This window comes from Cryptomeria japonica, unplaced genomic scaffold (genome assembly GCF_030272615.1).
Source record: "Cryptomeria japonica unplaced genomic scaffold, Sugi_1.0 HiC_scaffold_193, whole genome shotgun sequence".
Lineage (NCBI taxonomy): Eukaryota > Viridiplantae > Streptophyta > Pinopsida > Cupressales > Cupressaceae > Cryptomeria > Cryptomeria japonica.
Window position 1 is genome coordinate 255,106 of NW_026729015.1, and position 25,374 is coordinate 280,479.

The following is a 25,374-nucleotide window of genomic DNA, read 5'->3' on the forward strand; positions in this document are numbered from 1 at the left end:
GAAGAGGGAAAATAGTACATGAATTTATTATGCCGAAGGCGTCTCTTATATGAATTGGATGAGCTGTTTTTGGGCATCAACGATTGTGAGTAAAGGAGACAGCATTGCAAGACGATTGGGAATATTGGAGCTGCCCGCTGTCCATTAGTTTTATTCTTCATTTTTTGTCAGAATGTGTGCACTGCCCATCATCTCTCGATCTTCTCATTTTACCACTATCTCTCCTCTTGCAGTCACGATCAGATGAGATTTTTTCGAAAATTCTACTCCTCCATTAATGCAAACATAGTACTCTCAAATATTTGAGCTCTCACAATCTAAATTTTAGGGTTCCTGCCACTTGTTCCGTGTGCCTCTTTAATAATTCATAAATGTCATTATTTTCTTGTTTTTTATTTCTATACAATTTAGTTGTTGCACGGTTTCCCATGATAAGTGAATGGTGGGACCTTTTTTAATTACTAAGTACACTCAACCTTTATGTTTCCATTTGTCTAAATCAAACCATCTAGTAATTCCGAAACCCTAAAAAAGTTGTATGGGTTTTATAGACACTTCAAAATTTACTATGTTTGTATGTGTTAAAATGACTATGTTAGTGGGTTTTAAGTTATTTACTTATTATTCTGTTAATGTATTATATATAATAATAATATTATTGAATAGAAACCTATTTGTTTAAATAGTTCAAGTAATTTATGGTGAAAATGTAAATAGAATAGAATAATTTTTTATTTTCAAATAGAAATAAACTATACAAATCATGTAAATTGTATTAGTATTATTGTAATATTATCATAAAAACTCGACCTTCAAGGACCCAACAAAAAAACAGATGCGAACCAACCCATAAAAACCAGGGAAAAGCAGCCCCATAGAACAACAGACAAGAACAATACAGAATTTCTACATAACAAAACTACAACACTTTGACCAATTTGTCATTCTTCTGAATGACATCCTCATTGATTTTCTGAACTTTCTTAATGATGTTGTCAACACGGGTCACACCCTTATCTTTTCTATGGAGCCTCGTCGCTGGACCAAGTAGGGGCTTCTCTTTCGTATCCAGATCCGCAACCACATCCTCTGAGGGAGCCCTAAGTTTCTTACAGGTACCAGCATTCACAACCTTATCTTTCTTCACCATCTCAGTGCTACCAGTGGGGCACTTGCCCTGAGAAATATAATGAAGAACTTCAGCCTATTCATTGAGTCTACGTAGACCAATGCTAGTATTGTTCATGGCAGACATACTCACCTCCACCACCACACTCAAACTATGCTGATGTTTATAAGTCATTTTCCAAAGCCTTAATGTGCTCTTCATGTTCCTCCTTAAGGTCTTTAATACCATTAGCCAGGGTATGCGTATTCGAGACCTAGTACTGTCGAGGTCCCCATTAGGTGGATTGGCCTTCTCTTTGAGATTATTAATCTCTTGAAAAATCTAGGTGAATTGGGCATTTTGGTTATCCTTTAAATTCCTCAAGTTAATATTCGTAATCGTATTCTCAGGGACCGACAAACCATCTCCTTAGGAGTAAACCCACCACCAAGAGTAGGTATAGAAACATTGACACCCTAATCCTCCGCAGGCCCGTCCAAATCAATCTGAGAGGCATTCGGTCGCTTAGAATAATTCTCGTTGACATTGTTAAATACTTTGGTTTTGTCAATAGCTCTTGACATAGAAACGCTGGCCACTCTTTTAACCTTCACATCAGAACTACCGTCCACCGAATTAGGGACATGTTCAGGGTCATCCTCCTCGTTAGATAAAATAATTTATTTTCTGCTAGTACGGTTAGGGATTTTAGACGATGAGGGTCCTTGTTTGTTATAAATGTGAAAGACTTCGTTCCCATCGAAGTCCACCTCTTCATCAGAAGAGATTTCCCCATAATGAATATGGACATTCTTCTTGTATTCTATACCAGTTTTAGCACTCGTATTCCTCTCGACATTGATAGTCTTGGCATACTTCATAATCAACGGGAATAAGCCCTCATGGAGAACAAGGGAGGATGCACATTTCTCGTGAGCCCTAATGCTATTATTCAATGATGAGACCAAATAAAAGGCCAAGGAAATGCACTTGTGATGCCGAAAATGATTAATAATGACAAAGTGATAGCTAAGTAAGCTACAGAATTTACCATCAACGGTGAGGCGGCGCACGATAACCTCTGAGACCTCGTACCATGGCTTTGAAAGTGATTTTTTCTCCCACCCAACATTATTATTCTTTCTCACCTTCTCCCTTTCCTTCGGCGGGAAAAAGGTTTTCATCGCCACCATCGCACATTTCTTATGCTTGTAGAATTTGGTGCCCTTGTTCAGAATTTTGGACACCTTAGCCACCATCTCCTCATTAACCTCCAGCTCCATACCATAGACACAGATAAAACCATCCTTCCACCCATTAAGAAAGGCCTCAGTAACAAGGGCATCCACACCATGAAGCATCTCGATATAACTAGTCAAAACTCCTACCGAAAGTTCTTTCCATACTGCTTCCTTATTTCGTCATTTTTCGCAGACTATGGGATCCAAACGGTTCCTATCTCCCCTAATATTAAAAAATACTAATTCTCAACAACCTGCAACACAAACAGAGTTGACATAAACCATATAAAAACAATTAAAAAAGCCACCAGAAAGTTCGTCTTTCCCCTCATAAAAGAAGTCTTGCCCACGACACTTTGGAAGATGTCATTCTCCATCATTTCCAAAAGCCCCTTGAGCTTCGCAAGCATCATAATCATTACGGAGTAGGTTAAGAAGATCCACTGGGATCTTATCATAAATGTTCCAAAGTTTCCTACTTGCCAAGTCGGCCCCAATGTTGGCCTAAATATCCGCAACCTTATTACCTTCATGGTAGACATGTGAAATGTTAAATTCACAGAAGCCCCTGAGAGGAATTAGGCTATCTTGAATAATATGTTTAATCAACCAAATAGGAGAGGAGGAAGTCGTTAAACAATGATGTTTAGGGAGTCACACTCCAACCAGACCCTTCTCAAACCTTTCTCTTTGGCCAATTTGATATTGGTATAAATTGTGAAGGCCTCATTAAAGTGATTTGTCTGGGTACCCAAAGAGAGGGCCATTGTCGAGACCATCCTGCCATTGTTATCACGCACCACTTCCCCACATCCAGCAGGTCTGGGATTCCCATTCGCCACACCATCAATTAATGTTACTTTAGGTCCAATATTTTTTTTAAATGTTATAAAAATTGATTAACAAGATATGAGAAAGAGTTTATTGAATTAATAGATAGAGAGAGAAATCAATCCAATGTCATTTCTTTCAATGAAATGGAAAATATTTTTGCAGGAAGAGCATCATCAAGAATCAAGACAATAGATAAAGTAGTAAATGTTGTCAAGTGAGTGCTAAGATCAACTTTCCCATTGGACTTCTCAAAACATGGTACCTCTGTTTTCTTTGAGATGGGATTCTTTAGGACGGTATATGAAAGTAGTCCACGTGTGCAATATGGTGGAAGAGTTAGTTGGGATTAGGTTTGGCTTGTGCTGGCCAATTATTCAGATGTCCAAATCTCTACTACGATACATAATTTATAAGGATTATTTCCATAAAAAAATAAACCAACTGAATAATTGTAGTGCTCTATTGTATTTAAGTTAAGAGTGTAAAATTATCCCTTTCCCAATTGAATGATCCTTCTTCCTTTCTAGCTATACATTGAATAATAAATAAGTATTTTCCAGCATCTATATCCGTTGCGACAAGAATCTTCGATAGAAAAATAATAATAATAAGTAAAGAAAAATGAAATGGCATTATACTAGAATACATTATTTTCATGACCCAAAATAGTAAATTAATGGATACTAAGCGATTGGAGCTAGTTAAATGCCTTGCTGAAGGAGTAATTACCAAAATAAAAGAAAAAAGAGAAAAGAGGAGACTATGTTTAAACTGGTTCAATTTAAAACTTCCTAATAGTATCCTCATGTGGCATACATTGCCAAGCACTAAGAAAGAATTTTTTATATCATTGTAGATCTAAATGCATCTCACCTTAGGTGGTTAATCGGGTCAATGGAGATGGAAAAATCCTTTACAAAGGCTGCACATTATCTAGTAAGCACAATAGTTTTAAAAGATAATAAATAAATAATAAGAATGAAATTAGAACAAGAATTTAATCAAGTGTAAATGCACTCCACTCATCACCTTCGTCGCCCAATTGAATAAACTAAGAAAATATAAGCTAAGCTACTAGTTTAGATGTTGTCCAATGCCCTTAGAAACTATATGAATAGCATGTTGGACACCTTATCCACCATCTCCTCATCAACCTCCAGCTCCATACCATAGACACAGAGCACACCATACTTCCACCCATGAACAAAGGCCTCGGTAACAAGGGCATCCGCACCATGAAGCGTCTCGATATAACTAGTAAAAACACTTATCGAAAGTTCTTTGCATACTGCTTCCTTATTTCATCATTTTTCATAGACTATGGGCTCCAAACGGTTCCTATCTCCCCCAATCTTGGAAAATACCGATTCTCAACAACCTGCAACACAAACAGAGTTGAGCTAAACAAAAACAATCAAAAACGCCACCAGAAAGTTTGACTTTCCCCTCATAGAAGAAGTCTTGCCCAGGACACTTTGGAAGACGTCATTCTCCATCATTTCCGAAAGCCCCTTGAGCTTCGCACGCATCATGATCATTACGGAGTAGGTTAAGAAGATCCTCTGGGATCCGATCATAAATGTTCCAAACTTTCCTACTTGGCAAGTCGGCCCCAATGTTGGCCTAAATATCGGCAACCTTATTACCTTCACGATAGACATGTGAAATGGTAAATTCGTAGAATCCCCTGAGAAGCATTAGGCTATCTTCAATAATATGTTTAATCGACCAACTAGGGGAGGAGGAAGTTGTTAAACAATTAATGATGTTTAGGGAGTCACACTCCAAGAAGACCCTTCTCAAACCTTTCTCTTTGGCCAATTTGATATTGGTATACGTTGTGAAGGCCTCACTAAAGTGGTTTGTCTAGGTACCCAAAGAGAGGGCCACCATCGAGACCATCCTGCCATTATTATCACGCACCACTCCCCCATATCCAGCAGGTCCGGGATTCCCCTTCGCTGCACCATCAATTAATGTTACTTTAGGTCCAATATTTTTTTTTAAACGTTATAAAAATTGATTAACAAGATATGAGAAAGAGTTTATTGAATTAATAGATAAAGGGAAAAATCAATCCAATGTCATTTGTTTCAATGAAATGAAAAAGATTTTTGCAGGAAGAGAATCCTCAAGAATCAAGCCAATAGATAAAGTAGTAAATGTTGTCAAGTGAGTGCTAAGATCAACTTTCCCATTGGACTTCTCGAAACATGGTACCTCTATGTGCTTTGAGATGGGATTCTTTAGGACGGTATATGAAAGTAGTCTACGTGTGCAATATGATGGAAGAGTTAGTTGGGATTAGGTTTGGCCTGTGCCGGCCAATTATTCAAATGTCGACATCTCTACTATGATACATGATTTATAAGGAGTGCTTCCATAAAAAAGTAAACCAACCGAATAATTGTAGTGCTCTATTGTATTTAAGTTAAGAGTGTAAAATTATCCCTTTCCCAATTGAATGATCCTTCTTCCTTTCTAGCTATACATTGAATAATAAATAAATATTTTCCAGCATCTATATCCGTTGCAACAAGAATCTTCGATAGAAAAATAATAATAATAATAATAAGTAAAGAAAAATGAAATGGCATTATACTAGAATACATTATTTTCATGACCCAAAATAGTAAATTAATGGATACAAAGCAATTGTAGCTAGTTAAATGCCTTGCTGAAGGAGTAATTACCAAAATAAAATAAAAAAAGAAAAGAGGAGGCTCTGTTTAAACTGGTTCAATCTAAAACTTCCTAATATTATCCTCGTGTGACATACATTGTCGAGCATTGAGAAACATAGAATTTTTTATATCGCTTGTAGCTCTAAATGCATCTCACCTTAGGTGGTTGATAGGGTCGAGGGAGATGGAAAAATCCTTAACAAAGGTTGCACATTATCTAGTTAGCACAATAGTTTTACAAGATAATAAATAAATAATAAGAATGAAATTAGAACAAGAATTTAATCAAATGTAAATGCACTCCACTCTTCACCTTCATCGCCCAATTGGATAAACTAAGAAAATATAAGCTAAGATGTTAGTTTAGATGTTGTCCAATGCCCTTAGAAACTATATGAATAGCATATTGGGCCGCCATCCCTCCTCTTACCCTCCTTGCATTGTCAAGGTGAAATAAGTATGAGGTTGATTTAATAATTATTTTAAATTTATATGTTTTATTTATTATTCATTGTGTGTTTCTTACTTGTTAATGCTTTATCAATTGTAAACTATGTAATACTACGAATACTTTTTCCTTGGAATATATAATTAGTTCTCTCTCCCTCTATATTAAGGATATTTTTTAAGAAATTATTGTTTATTTAAATAAATATAATAATATCTATTTAAGAATTATCTCAACCAATATTTTATTCATCTGAGAAGTTTTTTGGCTATCTAAAAATCTAATAAGTGTCAACTCTCTCAAATAATTGATTTTAGTATCCTTTGTGTTCATTGGACTATAATAATACGTAAGTAGACACTGCAACATAGATCATGTGAAATTGAAATTAACATGTTAGGATTTACAAGGTGAAAGAGTGAAGATACTATGATTTTTTGTAGGCAATCAAAACTTTTCTCAATAATTGTGTTATTATGTTGTAGTCCACTAATATTTTAATTTTTTAGGTCACGAAAAAAAGTTCCAAAACCTAATGCAATCCTATTAAAATGTTGAAAACAAGTAATCATGTCACATTATCAATGGCTGAAAATTGATGTGTGGTCTAACATCCATACTCTGAAGCACAAATACATTACATAATTTAATTTTATTATCTAAGGTGCGTTGTAGTGTAGTAGCAACCTTTCAAATGAGAGGCCCCGATTCACCATCAATAAGTTTTCTATATAAGATTTGTGTAAGATGTCATCGAATGCACTATAAAGCGCTGATAGGTAATCGTGAATCGTGATATAGGCATAGCCTTAAATATTAGCACTTTTAAATAAATTGCAAAGGCTCCAAAATGATATTCTTAATTCTCGAGAACTCGTCTTCTCTAGTAGAAAATTATACAATAGTAATTGTGAGAAAATTAGAGAGACCTTCTTAGCAACAACCTTACCTTATATATAGGCTACATTAAATTGTGTTTGATCTTAGTAATGTGAAATGCGGACATGATTGAAAATAAGTATTATTTGAATGTATAAATCACAGACACGGATCTTAAAGTTAAATACCATTAAAAATATTCATAGGCATACAATAATTTATTTTACACTTAAGACTTGAAGAAAAGATAAGACCATTACAAATGCTTTATAATTATATAAATTCTCTTGTCGTTGTTTTAACTCGCAATTTATATTTTGATAATCAATTATCGCACCTTCATTTCCATGCCAAAATAACACACATAGTGTAGCATATCATAAGGAACCATAAATGAAGGTCCCCGAGAACAACAGGGGCCAAACAATTTTACTGAAAATAAGCAGCTACGAAGATGAAAATTTACATGATTCGCATATCGGACAGTGCAATAGGCAGACGCAGGAGACGAGATCACATATTGCATTCGAAGGACAGAGGAAGAGGAAATGAGAGAGACAGAAAAAGAGAAGAAGAAGAATTAGAAGAGGGAGATGATGATTTAAAGAGAATCACACTTAGTGGGCTTGAAAGAGAGCGTGTTCTGAGCATTGTTGTAAAGGATATGGAAGTTTTGCTGCTGTATGTTTCCGAAGATGGAAGGATTCCCCGATGGTTCACCCAACATTGCCAGGCACAAGAGATTTTCAGATGCCTGAATGAAAAAGTTGTCTGCCGGAAGCTCGTAATCCACGCCGCCTTTGAAGTTGAAGACGAGGGTTGGCAAGGTGAGGTGAGCGGATGATGTGTGGTAACAAAGATCCAAACCTGTAGAAGAGCCGTCTACAGGAATGAGATCAATGGCGGACTGAATTGCTTCCTTAAGAGGAGAGTAGGCAGCCTGGTCCAGGATGGTAACAGTGGTTCCGGAGTCGATGATCATACCTCCGCTGCCGTCCGATTGCAGATCGAAAGTTCCAGGAGGAATATCTAGTGCCTTACCATTGAGGGTGATTCCTGTAATAGGAATGTACCAGAAAGTGGGAATGATACTGCTCTTGATGAGTGGGAGAGTCTTGGCTCCTCCGCTCAAGGAAGCACCCTCGCCGAAAAAGAGGGGGCTGGTTTGTGAAGAAGAGTCGGTGATGGGCAAAAGACAGTAAGAGAACATGTTCTCTGCTTTGGAACCCAGCTGTGAGATAAGGGAGAGACCACCTCTTCCCAGTCCCACAAGGCCACCACCCTGAGAGAATCCTTGTCCTTCGTTGTCATGCCCGCATCCAAATGCAATGCCTTTAACCTTGCTGCTCCCAATTGACAATGTCTCGTAAGCCAGGTCGCCGCTGGTGAAGGAACCATCGCCATACTGATACATAAAGGTACAATCTGGATTGCATCCGGTTTGCGTACTCCCCAAGGCGTCACAAAGAGAATCACCGCAGGGAATTGTGGAAAATGTGGGGGACTTGGAGGGGTCGAAGATTGGCGTAGGCTGAGAGAAGCAGTCCTTGCAAGGCTTGCACTGAGTCCAAATCAGATCGCTCCCCGTGTCCACAATCGCTTCGAAGCTCACAGAGGGCGTTCCCAGTGCAACGCTCATCAGAAATTCTCCATCCCCTACTTCAACGGGCGTTTCAGCGTCTAATTGCCCTCTTATCAATGCCTCTATCTTCTTCATTCGCTTCTTACTTCGATCCACAGCCAAACCCAATCTCTCAGAAAAACCCAACTCTCTCTCTGATCTGCGCGTCATATTCACCCTTATTTTTACATTTTCATCGCTGCTAGACTTCGGCCAACCACTAAACAGTCTGTCCGAAGAACATGATATCGTTGGAATAGTAAAGCATATCAAGACCACAAAACCCAACAGCTTTGAACGCTCCATTTCTCTTTTTCTTTTCTAAACCTCGAAACCTTTTTCTGCTCTCATCTACTCCACTCCATGCAATATATATACACAGAGAGAGTGAGAAGGAGCCTTAAATCAAAATCAACAGATTCCCCGACGTGTCCACATAACAATATCGATCCTCTTAGAAGGATAGACGAATTTATTTAATTTCCCCTTCTCTATCTCTGCCCGCCTGGAATTGTTCTAGAAGTAGAATAGACTGCTGCAATTCGAAGTGAATCGTATTTTTTTCTGTCCATACCTTCACTAAGTATTTCCGTACACTTAACTCGTAATCCAGTTCCCTCTTCCCATTGAATTTTGTGGACCCATTCAGATCGAAATTCCAAAACGTGTTGTAACCGGAGGGTTAGTTTTCTAAAAATATTTAAAATTAGTTTACACATAATTATTCTTAGTCGGTTTATCCGGCTTTCCAACTTATTCTCATTCTTGTTTATCTCATTCTTAAATTTTGCTCTAATTAGTTTATTCATTTTTAAGATTTAGAGATTTTACTTGTACAAAACTGTTATATTCAATGCTCTATTATGTATTCACATTACCGTATCCTATCATAAAGTTCTATTCAAGGATTTATACCAGAAAGAAAAAGTACATGAAAGTTAATGTAATCTATGTGGTTGAACATCCACATATATAAATCATCTAAATTGAATTTTATTTTTATTCTCGTTCTTATTTATCTTATTTCTCAATTTTACTTGTGCAGAAGTGTTATATGCAATGTTCTATTATATATTCACATTGCCATATCCTATCATAACGTTTTGCTCAAGGATTTATACCAGAAGGAAAAAGTAGATAAAAGTTAGCGTAATCTATGTGGTTGAACATGCAAGTATATAAATCATCTAAATTGAATTTAAGAATCCATCTTTTAAGAATTGGGTATGTAGTTGTATCAGTGATAAGCATGAAAGTCATGTCAACTAGGGATCACTCCCCATGTCCACGATTGTTTTATGTCAAATCCATAGATATGCGTAAGTTCTATATGTGTGAATATAAATTCTTCCCTAACATTTGATCTAATAAATCTCACTTTTCGTCAATTTACCTTGAAGTTAACTCTTCACTAATTGTCAAGTATTCGCAATAGTTAAAATCACATTAGGGAGCCTGGTAGATCACTAGGGTCAAGTTCTCCTAGGTTATCCTTCGGAATGGTCGGCTTCACGAGCCTGGCCAATTTAGGTAAATGGAAAAGAAGCATGCAAATTTCCCAAGATGAAAACTTTGATGGAGATAGATTCATCTTGGTGCTCCAACCAAAAGCGTTTCTATGATAAATGTTTCATTTATGCAAATTCGTATTCAATGAATTCTCAAAGCGACTGCATGTTAAATAAATGCACATTGAATTCTTTCAAAAACCAAAATGTTCAATAAATCACATAAAACAGGTACTAAATGTAATTATGATAGAATAAAAGGTTTGGAGTTAAAAAATTCGAATTTAAATTGCTAAATCTCAAGGGTCAGTATTGTATGGTGCAATATTGATTGGACGCCCCATTATTGACCAATAACAGAAAAAAGGCTAATACTTATGTAGAGAATAAATGCCTAGACATTGAGGTGTGGATGGAGAATAATCTAATAATAAATGTGATACATACGAATGTGTGCATGAATCCACGGGATAAGATAGAATATAAGGGGGTGTATGTAAATTAATAAGGGTGGCTAATTAGAGAATGGGCCAAGATTTCGACAAGATTGCATCATTTCTTGATATATGGTTGAATTAATCCATCCTCTAATAATATACCCAAAACTAAGGATAGTTTGACTAGATTAAAATATTTTACCATTATGTTTTGACCATACATTGACGTGCATGTGAATCCTAAAATAGTAATACATCTCAAAGCATATGGAATGTGGAATATATCGTTTAAATTAGATGCTTGGACGTCAAATAATAGTTAATATAGATAGAGTAATGGACCTTGGCACATACTAGCATGTGATACTCATTCTTTACATTTGAATCCTTCATGAGAGCCTAAAAAATAGAGAAATTATGTATAGTGAGTAGCTTATATCTCAAGAATTAAATAGACATCAATAAAATACGTGAACCTATTTAACAATCTAGAAGATTAAGAAATATGAAAATGAGTAGTAAGTTTAGGGGTATCTTCATGTGCAAAAGGTTCTGTGACGTAGTGCCCTATGGTATATTGATACTACCACATCCTATCATATAAAAGCTTTATTTAGAAATGGTGATTGCATGCTTCATATGAGAGAAATTATAGAAGAGGGAAAATAGTACATGAATTTATTATGCCGAAGGCGTCTCTTATATGAATTGGATGAGCTGTTTTTGGGCATCAACGATTGTGAGTAAAGGAGACAGCATTGCAAGACGATTGGGAATATTGGAGCTGCCCGCTGTCCATTAGTTTTATTCTTCATTTTTTGTCAGAATGTGTGCACTGCCCATCATCTCTCGATCTTCTCATTTTACCACTATCTCTCCTCTTGCAGTCACGATCAGATGAGATTTTTTCGAAAATTCTACTCCTCCATTAATGCAAACATAGTACTCTCAAATATTTGAGCTCTCACAATCTAAATTTTAGGGTTCCTGCCACTTGTTCCGTGTGCCTCTTTAATAATTCATAAATGTCATTATTTTCTTGTTTTTTATTTCTATACAATTTAGTTGTTGCACGGTTTCCCATGATAAGTGAATGGTGGGACCTTTTTTAATTACTAAGTACACTCAACCTTTATGTTTCCATTTGTCTAAATCAAACCATCTAGTAATTCCGAAACCCTAAAAAAGTTGTATGGGTTTTATAGACACTTCAAAATTTACTATGTTTGTATGTGTTAAAATGACTATGTTAGTGGGTTTTAAGTTATTTACTTATTATTCTGTTAATGTATTATATATAATAATAATATTATTGAATAGAAACCTATTTGTTTAAATAGTTCAAGTAATTTATGGTGAAAATGTAAATAGAATAGAATAATTTTTTATTTTCAAATAGAAATAAACTATACAAATCATGTAAATTGTATTAGTATTATTGTAATATTATCATAAAAACTCGACCTTCAAGGACCCAACAAAAAAACAGATGCGAACCAACCCATAAAAACCAGGGAAAAGCAGCCCCATAGAACAACAGACAAGAACAATACAGAATTTCTACATAACAAAACTACAACACTTTGACCAATTTGTCATTCTTCTGAATGACATCCTCATTGATTTTCTGAACTTTCTTAATGATGTTGTCAACACGGGTCACACCCTTATCTTTTCTATGGAGCCTCGTCGCTGGACCAAGTAGGGGCTTCTCTTTCGTATCCAGATCCGCAACCACATCCTCTGAGGGAGCCCTAAGTTTCTTACAGGTACCAGCATTCACAACCTTATCTTTCTTCACCATCTCAGTGCTACCAGTGGGGCACTTGCCCTGAGAAATATAATGAAGAACTTCAGCCTATTCATTGAGTCTACGTAGACCAATGCTAGTATTGTTCATGGCAGACATACTCACCTCCACCACCACACTCAAACTATGCTGATGTTTATAAGTCATTTTCCAAAGCCTTAATGTGCTCTTCATGTTCCTCCTTAAGGTCTTTAATACCATTAGCCAGGGTATGCGTATTCGAGACCTAGTACTGTCGAGGTCCCCATTAGGTGGATTGGCCTTCTCTTTGAGATTATTAATCTCTTGAAAAATCTAGGTGAATTGGGCATTTTGGTTATCCTTTAAATTCCTCAAGTTAATATTCGTAATCGTATTCTCAGGGACCGACAAACCATCTCCTTAGGAGTAAACCCACCACCAAGAGTAGGTATAGAAACATTGACACCCTAATCCTCCGCAGGCCCGTCCAAATCAATCTGAGAGGCATTCGGTCGCTTAGAATAATTCTCGTTGACATTGTTAAATACTTTGGTTTTGTCAATAGCTCTTGACATAGAAACGCTGGCCACTCTTTTAACCTTCACATCAGAACTACCGTCCACCGAATTAGGGACATGTTCAGGGTCATCCTCCTCGTTAGATAAAATAATTTATTTTCTGCTAGTACGGTTAGGGATTTTAGACGATGAGGGTCCTTGTTTGTTATAAATGTGAAAGACTTCGTTCCCATCGAAGTCCACCTCTTCATCAGAAGAGATTTCCCCATAATGAATATGGACATTCTTCTTGTATTCTATACCAGTTTTAGCACTCGTATTCCTCTCGACATTGATAGTCTTGGCATACTTCATAATCAACGGGAATAAGCCCTCATGGAGAACAAGGGAGGATGCACATTTCTCGTGAGCCCTAATGCTATTATTCAATGATGAGACCAAATAAAAGGCCAAGGAAATGCACTTGTGATGCCGAAAATGATTAATAATGACAAAGTGATAGCTAAGTAAGCTACAGAATTTACCATCAACGGTGAGGCGGCGCACGATAACCTCTGAGACCTCGTACCATGGCTTTGAAAGTGATTTTTTCTCCCACCCAACATTATTATTCTTTCTCACCTTCTCCCTTTCCTTCGGCGGGAAAAAGGTTTTCATCGCCACCATCGCACATTTCTTATGCTTGTAGAATTTGGTGCCCTTGTTCAGAATTTTGGACACCTTAGCCACCATCTCCTCATTAACCTCCAGCTCCATACCATAGACACAGATAAAACCATCCTTCCACCCATTAAGAAAGGCCTCAGTAACAAGGGCATCCACACCATGAAGCATCTCGATATAACTAGTCAAAACTCCTACCGAAAGTTCTTTCCATACTGCTTCCTTATTTCGTCATTTTTCGCAGACTATGGGATCCAAACGGTTCCTATCTCCCCTAATATTAAAAAATACTAATTCTCAACAACCTGCAACACAAACAGAGTTGACATAAACCATATAAAAACAATTAAAAAAGCCACCAGAAAGTTCGTCTTTCCCCTCATAAAAGAAGTCTTGCCCACGACACTTTGGAAGATGTCATTCTCCATCATTTCCAAAAGCCCCTTGAGCTTCGCAAGCATCATAATCATTACGGAGTAGGTTAAGAAGATCCACTGGGATCTTATCATAAATGTTCCAAAGTTTCCTACTTGCCAAGTCGGCCCCAATGTTGGCCTAAATATCCGCAACCTTATTACCTTCATGGTAGACATGTGAAATGTTAAATTCACAGAAGCCCCTGAGAGGAATTAGGCTATCTTGAATAATATGTTTAATCAACCAAATAGGAGAGGAGGAAGTCGTTAAACAATGATGTTTAGGGAGTCACACTCCAACCAGACCCTTCTCAAACCTTTCTCTTTGGCCAATTTGATATTGGTATAAATTGTGAAGGCCTCATTAAAGTGATTTGTCTGGGTACCCAAAGAGAGGGCCATTGTCGAGACCATCCTGCCATTGTTATCACGCACCACTTCCCCACATCCAGCAGGTCTGGGATTCCCATTCGCCACACCATCAATTAATGTTACTTTAGGTCCAATATTTTTTTTAAATGTTATAAAAATTGATTAACAAGATATGAGAAAGAGTTTATTGAATTAATAGATAGAGAGAGAAATCAATCCAATGTCATTTCTTTCAATGAAATGGAAAATATTTTTGCAGGAAGAGCATCATCAAGAATCAAGACAATAGATAAAGTAGTAAATGTTGTCAAGTGAGTGCTAAGATCAACTTTCCCATTGGACTTCTCAAAACATGGTACCTCTGTTTTCTTTGAGATGGGATTCTTTAGGACGGTATATGAAAGTAGTCCACGTGTGCAATATGGTGGAAGAGTTAGTTGGGATTAGGTTTGGCTTGTGCTGGCCAATTATTCAGATGTCCAAATCTCTACTACGATACATAATTTATAAGGATTATTTCCATAAAAAAATAAACCAACTGAATAATTGTAGTGCTCTATTGTATTTAAGTTAAGAGTGTAAAATTATCCCTTTCCCAATTGAATGATCCTTCTTCCTTTCTAGCTATACATTGAATAATAAATAAGTATTTTCCAGCATCTATATCCGTTGCGACAAGAATCTTCGATAGAAAAATAATAATAATAAGTAAAGAAAAATGAAATGGCATTATACTAGAATACATTATTTTCATGACCCAAAATAGTAAATTAATGGATACTAAGCGATTGGAGCTAGTTAAATGCCTTGCTGAAGGAGTAATTACCAAAATAAAAGAAAAAAGAGAAAAGAGGAGACTATGTTTAAACTGGTTCAATTTAAAACTTCCTAATAGTATCCTCATGTGGCATACATTGCCAAGCACTAAGAAAGAATTTTTTATATCATTGTAGATCTAAATGCATCTCACCTTAGGTGGTTAATCGGGTCAATGGAGATGGAAAAATCCTTTACAAAGGCTGCACATTATCTAGTAAGCACAATAGTTTTAAAAGATAATAAATAAATAATAAGAATGAAATTAGAACAAGAATTTAATCAAGTGTAAATGCACTCCACTCATCACCTTCGTCGCCCAATTGAATAAACTAAGAAAATATAAGCTAAGCTACTAGTTTAGATGTTGTCCAATGCCCTTAGAAACTATATGAATAGCATGTTGGACACCTTATCCACCATCTCCTCATCAACCTCCAGCTCCATACCATAGACACAGAGCACACCATACTTCCACCCATGAACAAAGGCCTCGGTAACAAGGGCATCCGCACCATGAAGCGTCTCGATATAACTAGTAAAAACACTTATCGAAAGTTCTTTGCATACTGCTTCCTTATTTCATCATTTTTCATAGACTATGGGCTCCAAACGGTTCCTATCTCCCCCAATCTTGGAAAATACCGATTCTCAACAACCTGCAACACAAACAGAGTTGAGCTAAACAAAAACAATCAAAAACGCCACCAGAAAGTTTGACTTTCCCCTCATAGAAGAAGTCTTGCCCAGGACACTTTGGAAGACGTCATTCTCCATCATTTCCGAAAGCCCCTTGAGCTTCGCACGCATCATGATCATTACGGAGTAGGTTAAGAAGATCCTCTGGGATCCGATCATAAATGTTCCAAACTTTCCTACTTGGCAAGTCGGCCCCAATGTTGGCCTAAATATCGGCAACCTTATTACCTTCACGATAGACATGTGAAATGGTAAATTCGTAGAATCCCCTGAGAAGCATTAGGCTATCTTCAATAATATGTTTAATCGACCAACTAGGGGAGGAGGAAGTTGTTAAACAATTAATGATGTTTAGGGAGTCACACTCCAAGAAGACCCTTCTCAAACCTTTCTCTTTGGCCAATTTGATATTGGTATACGTTGTGAAGGCCTCACTAAAGTGGTTTGTCTAGGTACCCAAAGAGAGGGCCACCATCGAGACCATCCTGCCATTATTATCACGCACCACTCCCCCATATCCAGCAGGTCCGGGATTCCCCTTCGCTGCACCATCAATTAATGTTACTTTAGGTCCAATATTTTTTTTTAAACGTTATAAAAATTGATTAACAAGATATGAGAAAGAGTTTATTGAATTAATAGATAAAGGGAAAAATCAATCCAATGTCATTTGTTTCAATGAAATGAAAAAGATTTTTGCAGGAAGAGAATCCTCAAGAATCAAGCCAATAGATAAAGTAGTAAATGTTGTCAAGTGAGTGCTAAGATCAACTTTCCCATTGGACTTCTCGAAACATGGTACCTCTATGTGCTTTGAGATGGGATTCTTTAGGACGGTATATGAAAGTAGTCTACGTGTGCAATATGATGGAAGAGTTAGTTGGGATTAGGTTTGGCCTGTGCCGGCCAATTATTCAAATGTCGACATCTCTACTATGATACATGATTTATAAGGAGTGCTTCCATAAAAAAGTAAACCAACCGAATAATTGTAGTGCTCTATTGTATTTAAGTTAAGAGTGTAAAATTATCCCTTTCCCAATTGAATGATCCTTCTTCCTTTCTAGCTATACATTGAATAATAAATAAATATTTTCCAGCATCTATATCCGTTGCAACAAGAATCTTCGATAGAAAAATAATAATAATAATAATAAGTAAAGAAAAATGAAATGGCATTATACTAGAATACATTATTTTCATGACCCAAAATAGTAAATTAATGGATACAAAGCAATTGTAGCTAGTTAAATGCCTTGCTGAAGGAGTAATTACCAAAATAAAATAAAAAAAGAAAAGAGGAGGCTCTGTTTAAACTGGTTCAATCTAAAACTTCCTAATATTATCCTCGTGTGACATACATTGTCGAGCATTGAGAAACATAGAATTTTTTATATCGCTTGTAGCTCTAAATGCATCTCACCTTAGGTGGTTGATAGGGTCGAGGGAGATGGAAAAATCCTTAACAAAGGTTGCACATTATCTAGTTAGCACAATAGTTTTACAAGATAATAAATAAATAATAAGAATGAAATTAGAACAAGAATTTAATCAAATGTAAATGCACTCCACTCTTCACCTTCATCGCCCAATTGGATAAACTAAGAAAATATAAGCTAAGATGTTAGTTTAGATGTTGTCCAATGCCCTTAGAAACTATATGAATAGCATATTGGGCCGCCATCCCTCCTCTTACCCTCCTTGCATTGTCAAGGTGAAATAAGTATGAGGTTGATTTAATAATTATTTTAAATTTATATGTTTTATTTATTATTCATTGTGTGTTTCTTACTTGTTAATGCTTTATCAATTGTAAACTATGTAATACTACGAATACTTTTTCCTTGGAATATATAATTAGTTCTCTCTCCCTCTATATTAAGGATATTTTTTAAGAAATTATTGTTTATTTAAATAAATATAATAATATCTATTTAAGAATTATCTCAACCAATATTTTATTCATCTGAGAAGTTTTTTGGCTATCTAAAAATCTAATAAGTGTCAACTCTCTCAAATAATTGATTTTAGTATCCTTTGTGTTCATTGGACTATAATAATACGTAAGTAGACACTGCAACATAGATCATGTGAAATTGAAATTAACATGTTAGGATTTACAAGGTGAAAGAGTGAAGATACTATGATTTTTTGTAGGCAATCAAAACTTTTCTCAATAATTGTGTTATTATGTTGTAGTCCACTAATATTTTAATTTTTTAGGTCACGAAAAAAAGTTCCAAAACCTAATGCAATCCTATTAAAATGTTGAAAACAAGTAATCATGTCACATTATCAATGGCTGAAAATTGATGTGTGGTCTAACATCCATACTCTGAAGCACAAATACATTACATAATTTAATTTTATTATCTAAGGTGCGTTGTAGTGTAGTAGCAACCTTTCAAATGAGAGGCCCCGATTCACCATCAATAAGTTTTCTATATAAGATTTGTGTAAGATGTCATCGAATGCACTATAAAGCGCTGATAGGTAATCGTGAATCGTGATATAGGCATAGCCTTAAATATTAGCACTTTTAAATAAATTGCAAAGGCTCCAAAATGATATTCTTAATTCTCGAGAACTCGTCTTCTCTAGTAGAAAATTATACAATAGTAATTGTGAGAAAATTAGAGAGACCTTCTTAGCAACAACCTTACCTTATATATAGGCTACATTAAATTGTGTTTGATCTTAGTAATGTGAAATGCGGACATGATTGAAAATAAGTATTATTTGAATGTATAAATCACAGACACGGATCTTAAAGTTAAATACCATTAAAAATATTCATAGGCATACAATAATTTATTTTACACTTAAGACTTGAAGAAAAGATAAGACCATTACAAATGCTTTATAATTATATAAATTCTCTTGTCGTTGTTTTAACTCGCAATTTATATTTTGATAATCAATTATCGCACCTTCATTTCCATGCCAAAATAACACACATAGTGTAGCATATCATAAGGAACCATAAATGAAGGTCCCCGAGAACAACAGGGGCCAAACAATTTTACTGAAAATAAGCAGCTACGAAGATGAAAATTTACATGATTCGCATATCGGACAGTGCAATAGGCAGACGCAGGAGACGAGATCACATATTGCATTCGAAGGACAGAGGAAGAGGAAATGAGAGAGACAGAAAAAGAGAAGAAGAAGAATTAGAAGAGGGAGATGATGATTTAAAGAGAATCACACTTAGTGGGCTTGAAAGAGAGCGTGTTCTGAGCATTGTTGTAAAGGATATGGAAGTTTTGCTGCTGTATGTTTCCGAAGATGGAAGGATTCCCCGATGGTTCACCCAACATTGCCAGGCACAAGAGATTTTCAGATGCCTGAATGAAAAAGTTGTCTGCCGGAAGCTCGTAATCCACGCCGCCTTTGAAGTTGAAGACGAGGGTTGGCAAGGTGAGGTGAGCGGATGATGTGTGGTAACAAAGATCCAAACCTGTAGAAGAGCCGTCTACAGGAGTGAGATCAATGGCGGACTGAATTGCTTCCTTAAGAGGAGAGTAGGCAGCCTGGTCCAGGATGGTAACAGTGGTTCCGGAGTCGATGATCATACCTCCGCTGCCGTCCGATTGCAGATCGAAAGTTCCAGGAGGAATATCTAGTGCCTTACCATTGAGGGTGATTCCTGTAATAGGAATGTACCAGAAAGTGGGAATGATACTGCTCTTGATGAGTGGGAGAGTCTTGGCTCCTCCGCTCAAGGAAGCACCCTCGCCGAAAAAGAGGGGGCTGGTTTGTGAAGAAGAGTCGGTGATGGGCAAAAGACAGTAAGAGAACATGTTCTCTGCTTTGGAACCCAGCTGTGAGATAAGGGAGAGACCACCTCTTCCCAGTCCCACAAGGCCACCACCCTGAGAGAATCCTTGTCCTTCGTTGTCATGCCCGCATCCAAATGCAATGCCTTTAACCTTGCTGCTCCCAATTGACAATGTCTCGTAAGCCAGGTCGCCGCTGGTGAAGGAACCATCGCCATACTGATACATAAAGGTACAATCTGGATTGCATCCGGTTTGCGTACTCCCCAAGGCGTCACAAAGAGAATCACCGCAGGGAATTGTGGAAAATGTGGGGGACTTGGAGGGGTCGAAGATTGGCGTAGGCTGAGAGAAGCAGTCCTTGCAAGGCTTGCACTGAGTCCAAATCAGATCGCTCCCCGTGTCCACAATCGCTTCGAAGCTCACAGAGGGCGTTCCCAGTGCAACGCTCATCAGAAATTCTCCATCCCCTACTTCAACGGGCGTTTCAGCGTCTAATTGCCCTCTTATCAATGCCTCTATCTTCTTCATTCGCTTCTTACTTCGATCCACAGCCAAACCCAATCTCTCAGAAAAACCCAACTCTCTCTCTGATCTGCGCGTCATATTCACCCTTATTTTTACATTTTCATCGCTGCTAGACTTCGGCCAACCACTAAACAGTCTGTCCGAAGAACATGATATCGTTGGAATAGTAAAGCATATCAAGACCACAAAACCCAACAGCTTTGAACGCTCCATTTCTCTTTTTCTTTTCTAAACCTCGAAACCTTTTTCTGCTCTCATCTACTCCACTCCATGCAATATATATACACAGAGAGAGTGAGAAGGAGCCTTAAATCAAAATCAACAGATTCCCCGACGTGTCCACATAACAATATCGATCCTCTTAGAAGGATAGACGAATTTATTTAATTTCCCCTTCTCTATCTCTGCCCGCCTGGAATTGTTCTAGAAGTAGAATAGACTGCTGCAATTCGAAGTGAATCGTATTTTTTTCTGTCCATACCTTCACTAAGTATTTCCGTACACTTAACTCGTAATCCAGTTCCCTCTTCCCATTGAATTTTGTGGACCCATTCAGATCGAAATTCCAAAACGTGTTGTAACCGGAGGGTTAGTTTTCTAAAAATATTTAAAATTAGTTTACACATAATTATTCTTAGTCGGTTTATCCGGCTTTCCAACTTATTCTCATTCTTGTTTATCTCATTCTTAAATTTTGCTCTAATTAGTTTATTCATTTTTAAGATTTAGAGATTTTACTTGTACAAAACTGTTATATTCAATGCTCTATTATGTATTCACATTACCGTATCCTATCATAAAGTTCTATTCAAGGATTTATACCAGAAAGAAAAAGTACATGAAAGTTAATGTAATCTATGTGGTTGAACATCCACATATATAAATCATCTAAATTGAATTTTATTTTTATTCTCGTTCTTATTTATCTTATTTCTCAATTTTACTTGTGCAGAAGTGTTATATGCAATGTTCTATTATATATTCACATTGCCATATCCTATCATAACGTTTTGCTCAAGGATTTATACCAGAAGGAAAAAGTAGATAAAAGTTAGCGTAATCTATGTGGTTGAACATGCAAGTATATAAATCATCTAAATTGAATTTAAGAATCCATCTTTTAAGAATTGGGTATGTAGTTGTATCAGTGATAAGCATGAAAGTCATGTCAACTAGGGATCACTCCCCATGTCCACGATTGTTTTATGTCAAATCCATAGATATGCGTAAGTTCTATATGTGTGAATATAAATTCTTCCCTAACATTTGATCTAATAAATCTCACTTTTCGTCAATTTACCTTGAAGTTAACTCTTCACTAATTGTCAAGTATTCGCAATAGTTAAAATCACATTAGGGAGCCTGGTAGATCACTAGGGTCAAGTTCTCCTAGGTTATCCTTCGGAATGGTCGGCTTCACGAGCCTGGCCAATTTAGGTAAATGGAAAAGAAGCATGCAAATTTCCCAAGATGAAAACTTTGATGGAGATAGATTCATCTTGGTGCTCCAACCAAAAGCGTTTCTATGATAAATGTTTCATTTATGCAAATTCGTATTCAATGAATTCTCAAAGCGACTGCATGTTAAATAAATGCACATTGAATTCTTTCAAAAACCAAAATGTTCAATAAATCACATAAAACAGGTACTAAATGTAATTATGATAGAATAAAAGGTTTGGAGTTAAAAAATTCGAATTTAAATTGCTAAATCTCAAGGGTCAGTATTGTATGGTGCAATATTGATTGGACGCCCCATTATTGACCAATAACAGAAAAAAGGCTAATACTTATGTAGAGAATAAATGCCTAGACATTGAGGTGTGGATGGAGAATAATCTAATAATAAATGTGATACATACGAATGTGTGCATGAATCCACGGGATAAGATAGAATATAAGGGGGTGTATGTAAATTAATAAGGGTGGCTAATTAGAGAATGGGCCAAGATTTCGACAAGATTGCATCATTTCTTGATATATGGTTGAATTAATCCATCCTCTAATAATATACCCAAAACTAAGGATAGTTTGACTAGATTAAAATATTTTACCATTATGTTTTGACCATACATTGACGTGCATGTGAATCCTAAAATAGTAATACATCTCAAAGCATATGGAATGTGGAATATATCGTTTAAATTAGATGCTTGGACGTCAAATAATAGTTAATATAGATAGAGTAATGGACCTTGGCACATACTAGCATGTGATACTCATTCTTTACATTTGAATCCTTCATGAGAGCCTAAAAAATAGAGAAATTATGTATAGTGAGTAGCTTATATCTCAAGAATTAAATAGACATCAATAAAATACGTGAACCTATTTAACAATCTAGAAGATTAAGAAATATGAAAATGAGTAGTAAGTTTAGGGGTATCTTCATGTGCAAAAGGTTCTGTGACGTAGTGCCCTATGGTATATTGATACTACCACATCCTATCATATAAAAGCTTTATTTAGAAATGGTGATTGCATGCTTCATATGAGAGAAATTATAGAAGAGGGAAAATAGTACATGAATTTATTATGCCGAAGGCGTCTCTTATATGAATTGGATGAGCTGTTTTTGGGCATCAACGATTGTGAGTAAAGGAGACAGCATTGCAAGACGATTGGGAATATTGGAGCTGCCCGCTGTCCATTAGTTTTATTCTTCATTTTTTGTCAGAATGTGTGCACTGCCCATCATCTCTCGATCTTCTCATTTTACCACTATCTCTCCTCTTGCAGTCACGATCAGATGAGATTTTTTCGAAAATTCTACTCCTCCATTAATGCAAACATAGTACTCTCAAATATTTGAGCTCTCACAATCTAAATTTTAGGGTTCCTGCCACTTGTTCCGTGTGCCTCTTTAATAATTCATAAATGTCATTATTTTCTTGTTTTTTATTTCTATACAATTTAGTTGTTGCACGGTTTCCCATGATAAGTGAATGGTGGGACCTTTTTTAATTACTAAGTACACTCAACCTTTATGTTTCCATTTGTCTAAATCAAACCATCTAGTAATTCCGAAACCCTAAAAAAGTTGTATGGGTTTTATAGACACTTCAAAATTTACTATGTTTGTATGTGTTAAAATGACTATGTTAGTGGGTTTTAAGTTATTTACTTATTATTCTGTTAATGTATTATATATAATAATAATATTATTGAATAGAAACCTATTTGTTTAAATAGTTCAAGTAATTTATGGTGAAAATGTAAATAGAATAGAATAATTTTTTATTTTCAAATAGAAATAAACTATACAAATCATGTAAATTGTATTAGTATTATTGTAATATTATCATAAAAACTCGACCTTCAAGGACCCAACAAAAAAACAGATGCGAACCAACCCATAAAAACCAGGGAAAAGCAGCCCCATAGAACAACAGACAAGAACAATACAGAATTTCTACATAACAAAACTACAACACTTTGACCAATTTGTCATTCTTCTGAATGACATCCTCATTGATTTTCTGAACTTTCTTAATGATGTTGTCAACACGGGTCACACCCTTATCTTTTCTATGGAGCCTCGTCGCTGGACCAAGTAGGGGCTTCTCTTTCGTATCCAGATCCGCAACCACATCCTCTGAGGGAGCCCTAAGTTTCTTACAGGTACCAGCATTCACAACCTTATCTTTCTTCACCATCTCAGTGCTACCAGTGGGGCACTTGCCCTGAGAAATATAATGAAGAACTTCAGCCTATTCATTGAGTCTACGTAGACCAATGCTAGTATTGTTCATGGCAGACATACTCACCTCCACCACCACACTCAAACTATGCTGATGTTTATAAGTCATTTTCCAAAGCCTTAATGTGCTCTTCATGTTCCTCCTTAAGGTCTTTAATACCATTAGCCAGGGTATGCGTATTCGAGACCTAGTACTGTCGAGGTCCCCATTAGGTGGATTGGCCTTCTCTTTGAGATTATTAATCTCTTGAAAAATCTAGGTGAATTGGGCATTTTGGTTATCCTTTAAATTCCTCAAGTTAATATTCGTAATCGTATTCTCAGGGACCGACAAACCATCTCCTTAGGAGTAAACCCACCACCAAGAGTAGGTATAGAAACATTGACACCCTAATCCTCCGCAGGCCCGTCCAAATCAATCTGAGAGGCATTCGGTCGCTTAGAATAATTCTCGTTGACATTGTTAAATACTTTGGTTTTGTCAATAGCTCTTGACATAGAAACGCTGGCCACTCTTTTAACCTTCACATCAGAACTACCGTCCACCGAATTAGGGACATGTTCAGGGTCATCCTCCTCGTTAGATAAAATAATTTATTTTCTGCTAGTACGGTTAGGGATTTTAGACGATGAGGGTCCTTGTTTGTTATAAATGTGAAAGACTTCGTTCCCATCGAAGTCCACCTCTTCATCAGAAGAGATTTCCCCATAATGAATATGGACATTCTTCTTGTATTCTATACCAGTTTTAGCACTCGTATTCCTCTCGACATTGATAGTCTTGGCATACTTCATAATCAACGGGAATAAGCCCTCATGGAGAACAAGGGAGGATGCACATTTCTCGTGAGCCCTAATGCTATTATTCAATGATGAGACCAAATAAAAGGCCAAGGAAATGCACTTGTGATGCCGAAAATGATTAATAATGACAAAGTGATAGCTAAGTAAGCTACAGAATTTACCATCAACGGTGAGGCGGCGCACGATAACCTCTGAGACCTCGTACCATGGCTTTGAAAGTGATTTTTTCTCCCACCCAACATTATTATTCTTTCTCACCTTCTCCCTTTCCTTCGGCGGGAAAAAGGTTTTCATCGCCACCATCGCACATTTCTTATGCTTGTAGAATTTGGTGCCCTTGTTCAGAATTTTGGACACCTTAGCCACCATCTCCTCATTAACCTCCAGCTCCATACCATAGACACAGATAAAACCATCCTTCCACCCATTAAGAAAGGCCTCAGTAACAAGGGCATCCACACCATGAAGCATCTCGATATAACTAGTCAAAACTCCTACCGAAAGTTCTTTCCATACTGCTTCCTTATTTCGTCATTTTTCGCAGACTA

The 25,374-nt window shown here is 36.6% G+C and overlaps 2 protein-coding genes across 2 annotated transcripts; both read right to left on the bottom strand.

The window, feature by feature from the left end:
* Positions 1–7,795: 7,795 nt before the first annotated feature.
* On the bottom strand, positions 7,796–9,121 carry LOC131868036 (aspartic proteinase nepenthesin-1-like). Its single transcript, XM_059215586.1, has one exon. The coding sequence runs from the start codon at positions 9,119–9,121 to the stop codon at positions 7,796–7,798; it is 1,326 nt and encodes a 441-aa protein (XP_059071569.1).
* Positions 9,122–19,209: 10,088 nt separating this feature from the next.
* On the bottom strand, positions 19,210–20,535 carry LOC131868037 (aspartic proteinase nepenthesin-1-like). Its single transcript, XM_059215587.1, has one exon. The coding sequence runs from the start codon at positions 20,533–20,535 to the stop codon at positions 19,210–19,212; it is 1,326 nt and encodes a 441-aa protein (XP_059071570.1).
* Between the last annotated feature and the right edge of the window lie 4,839 nt (positions 20,536–25,374).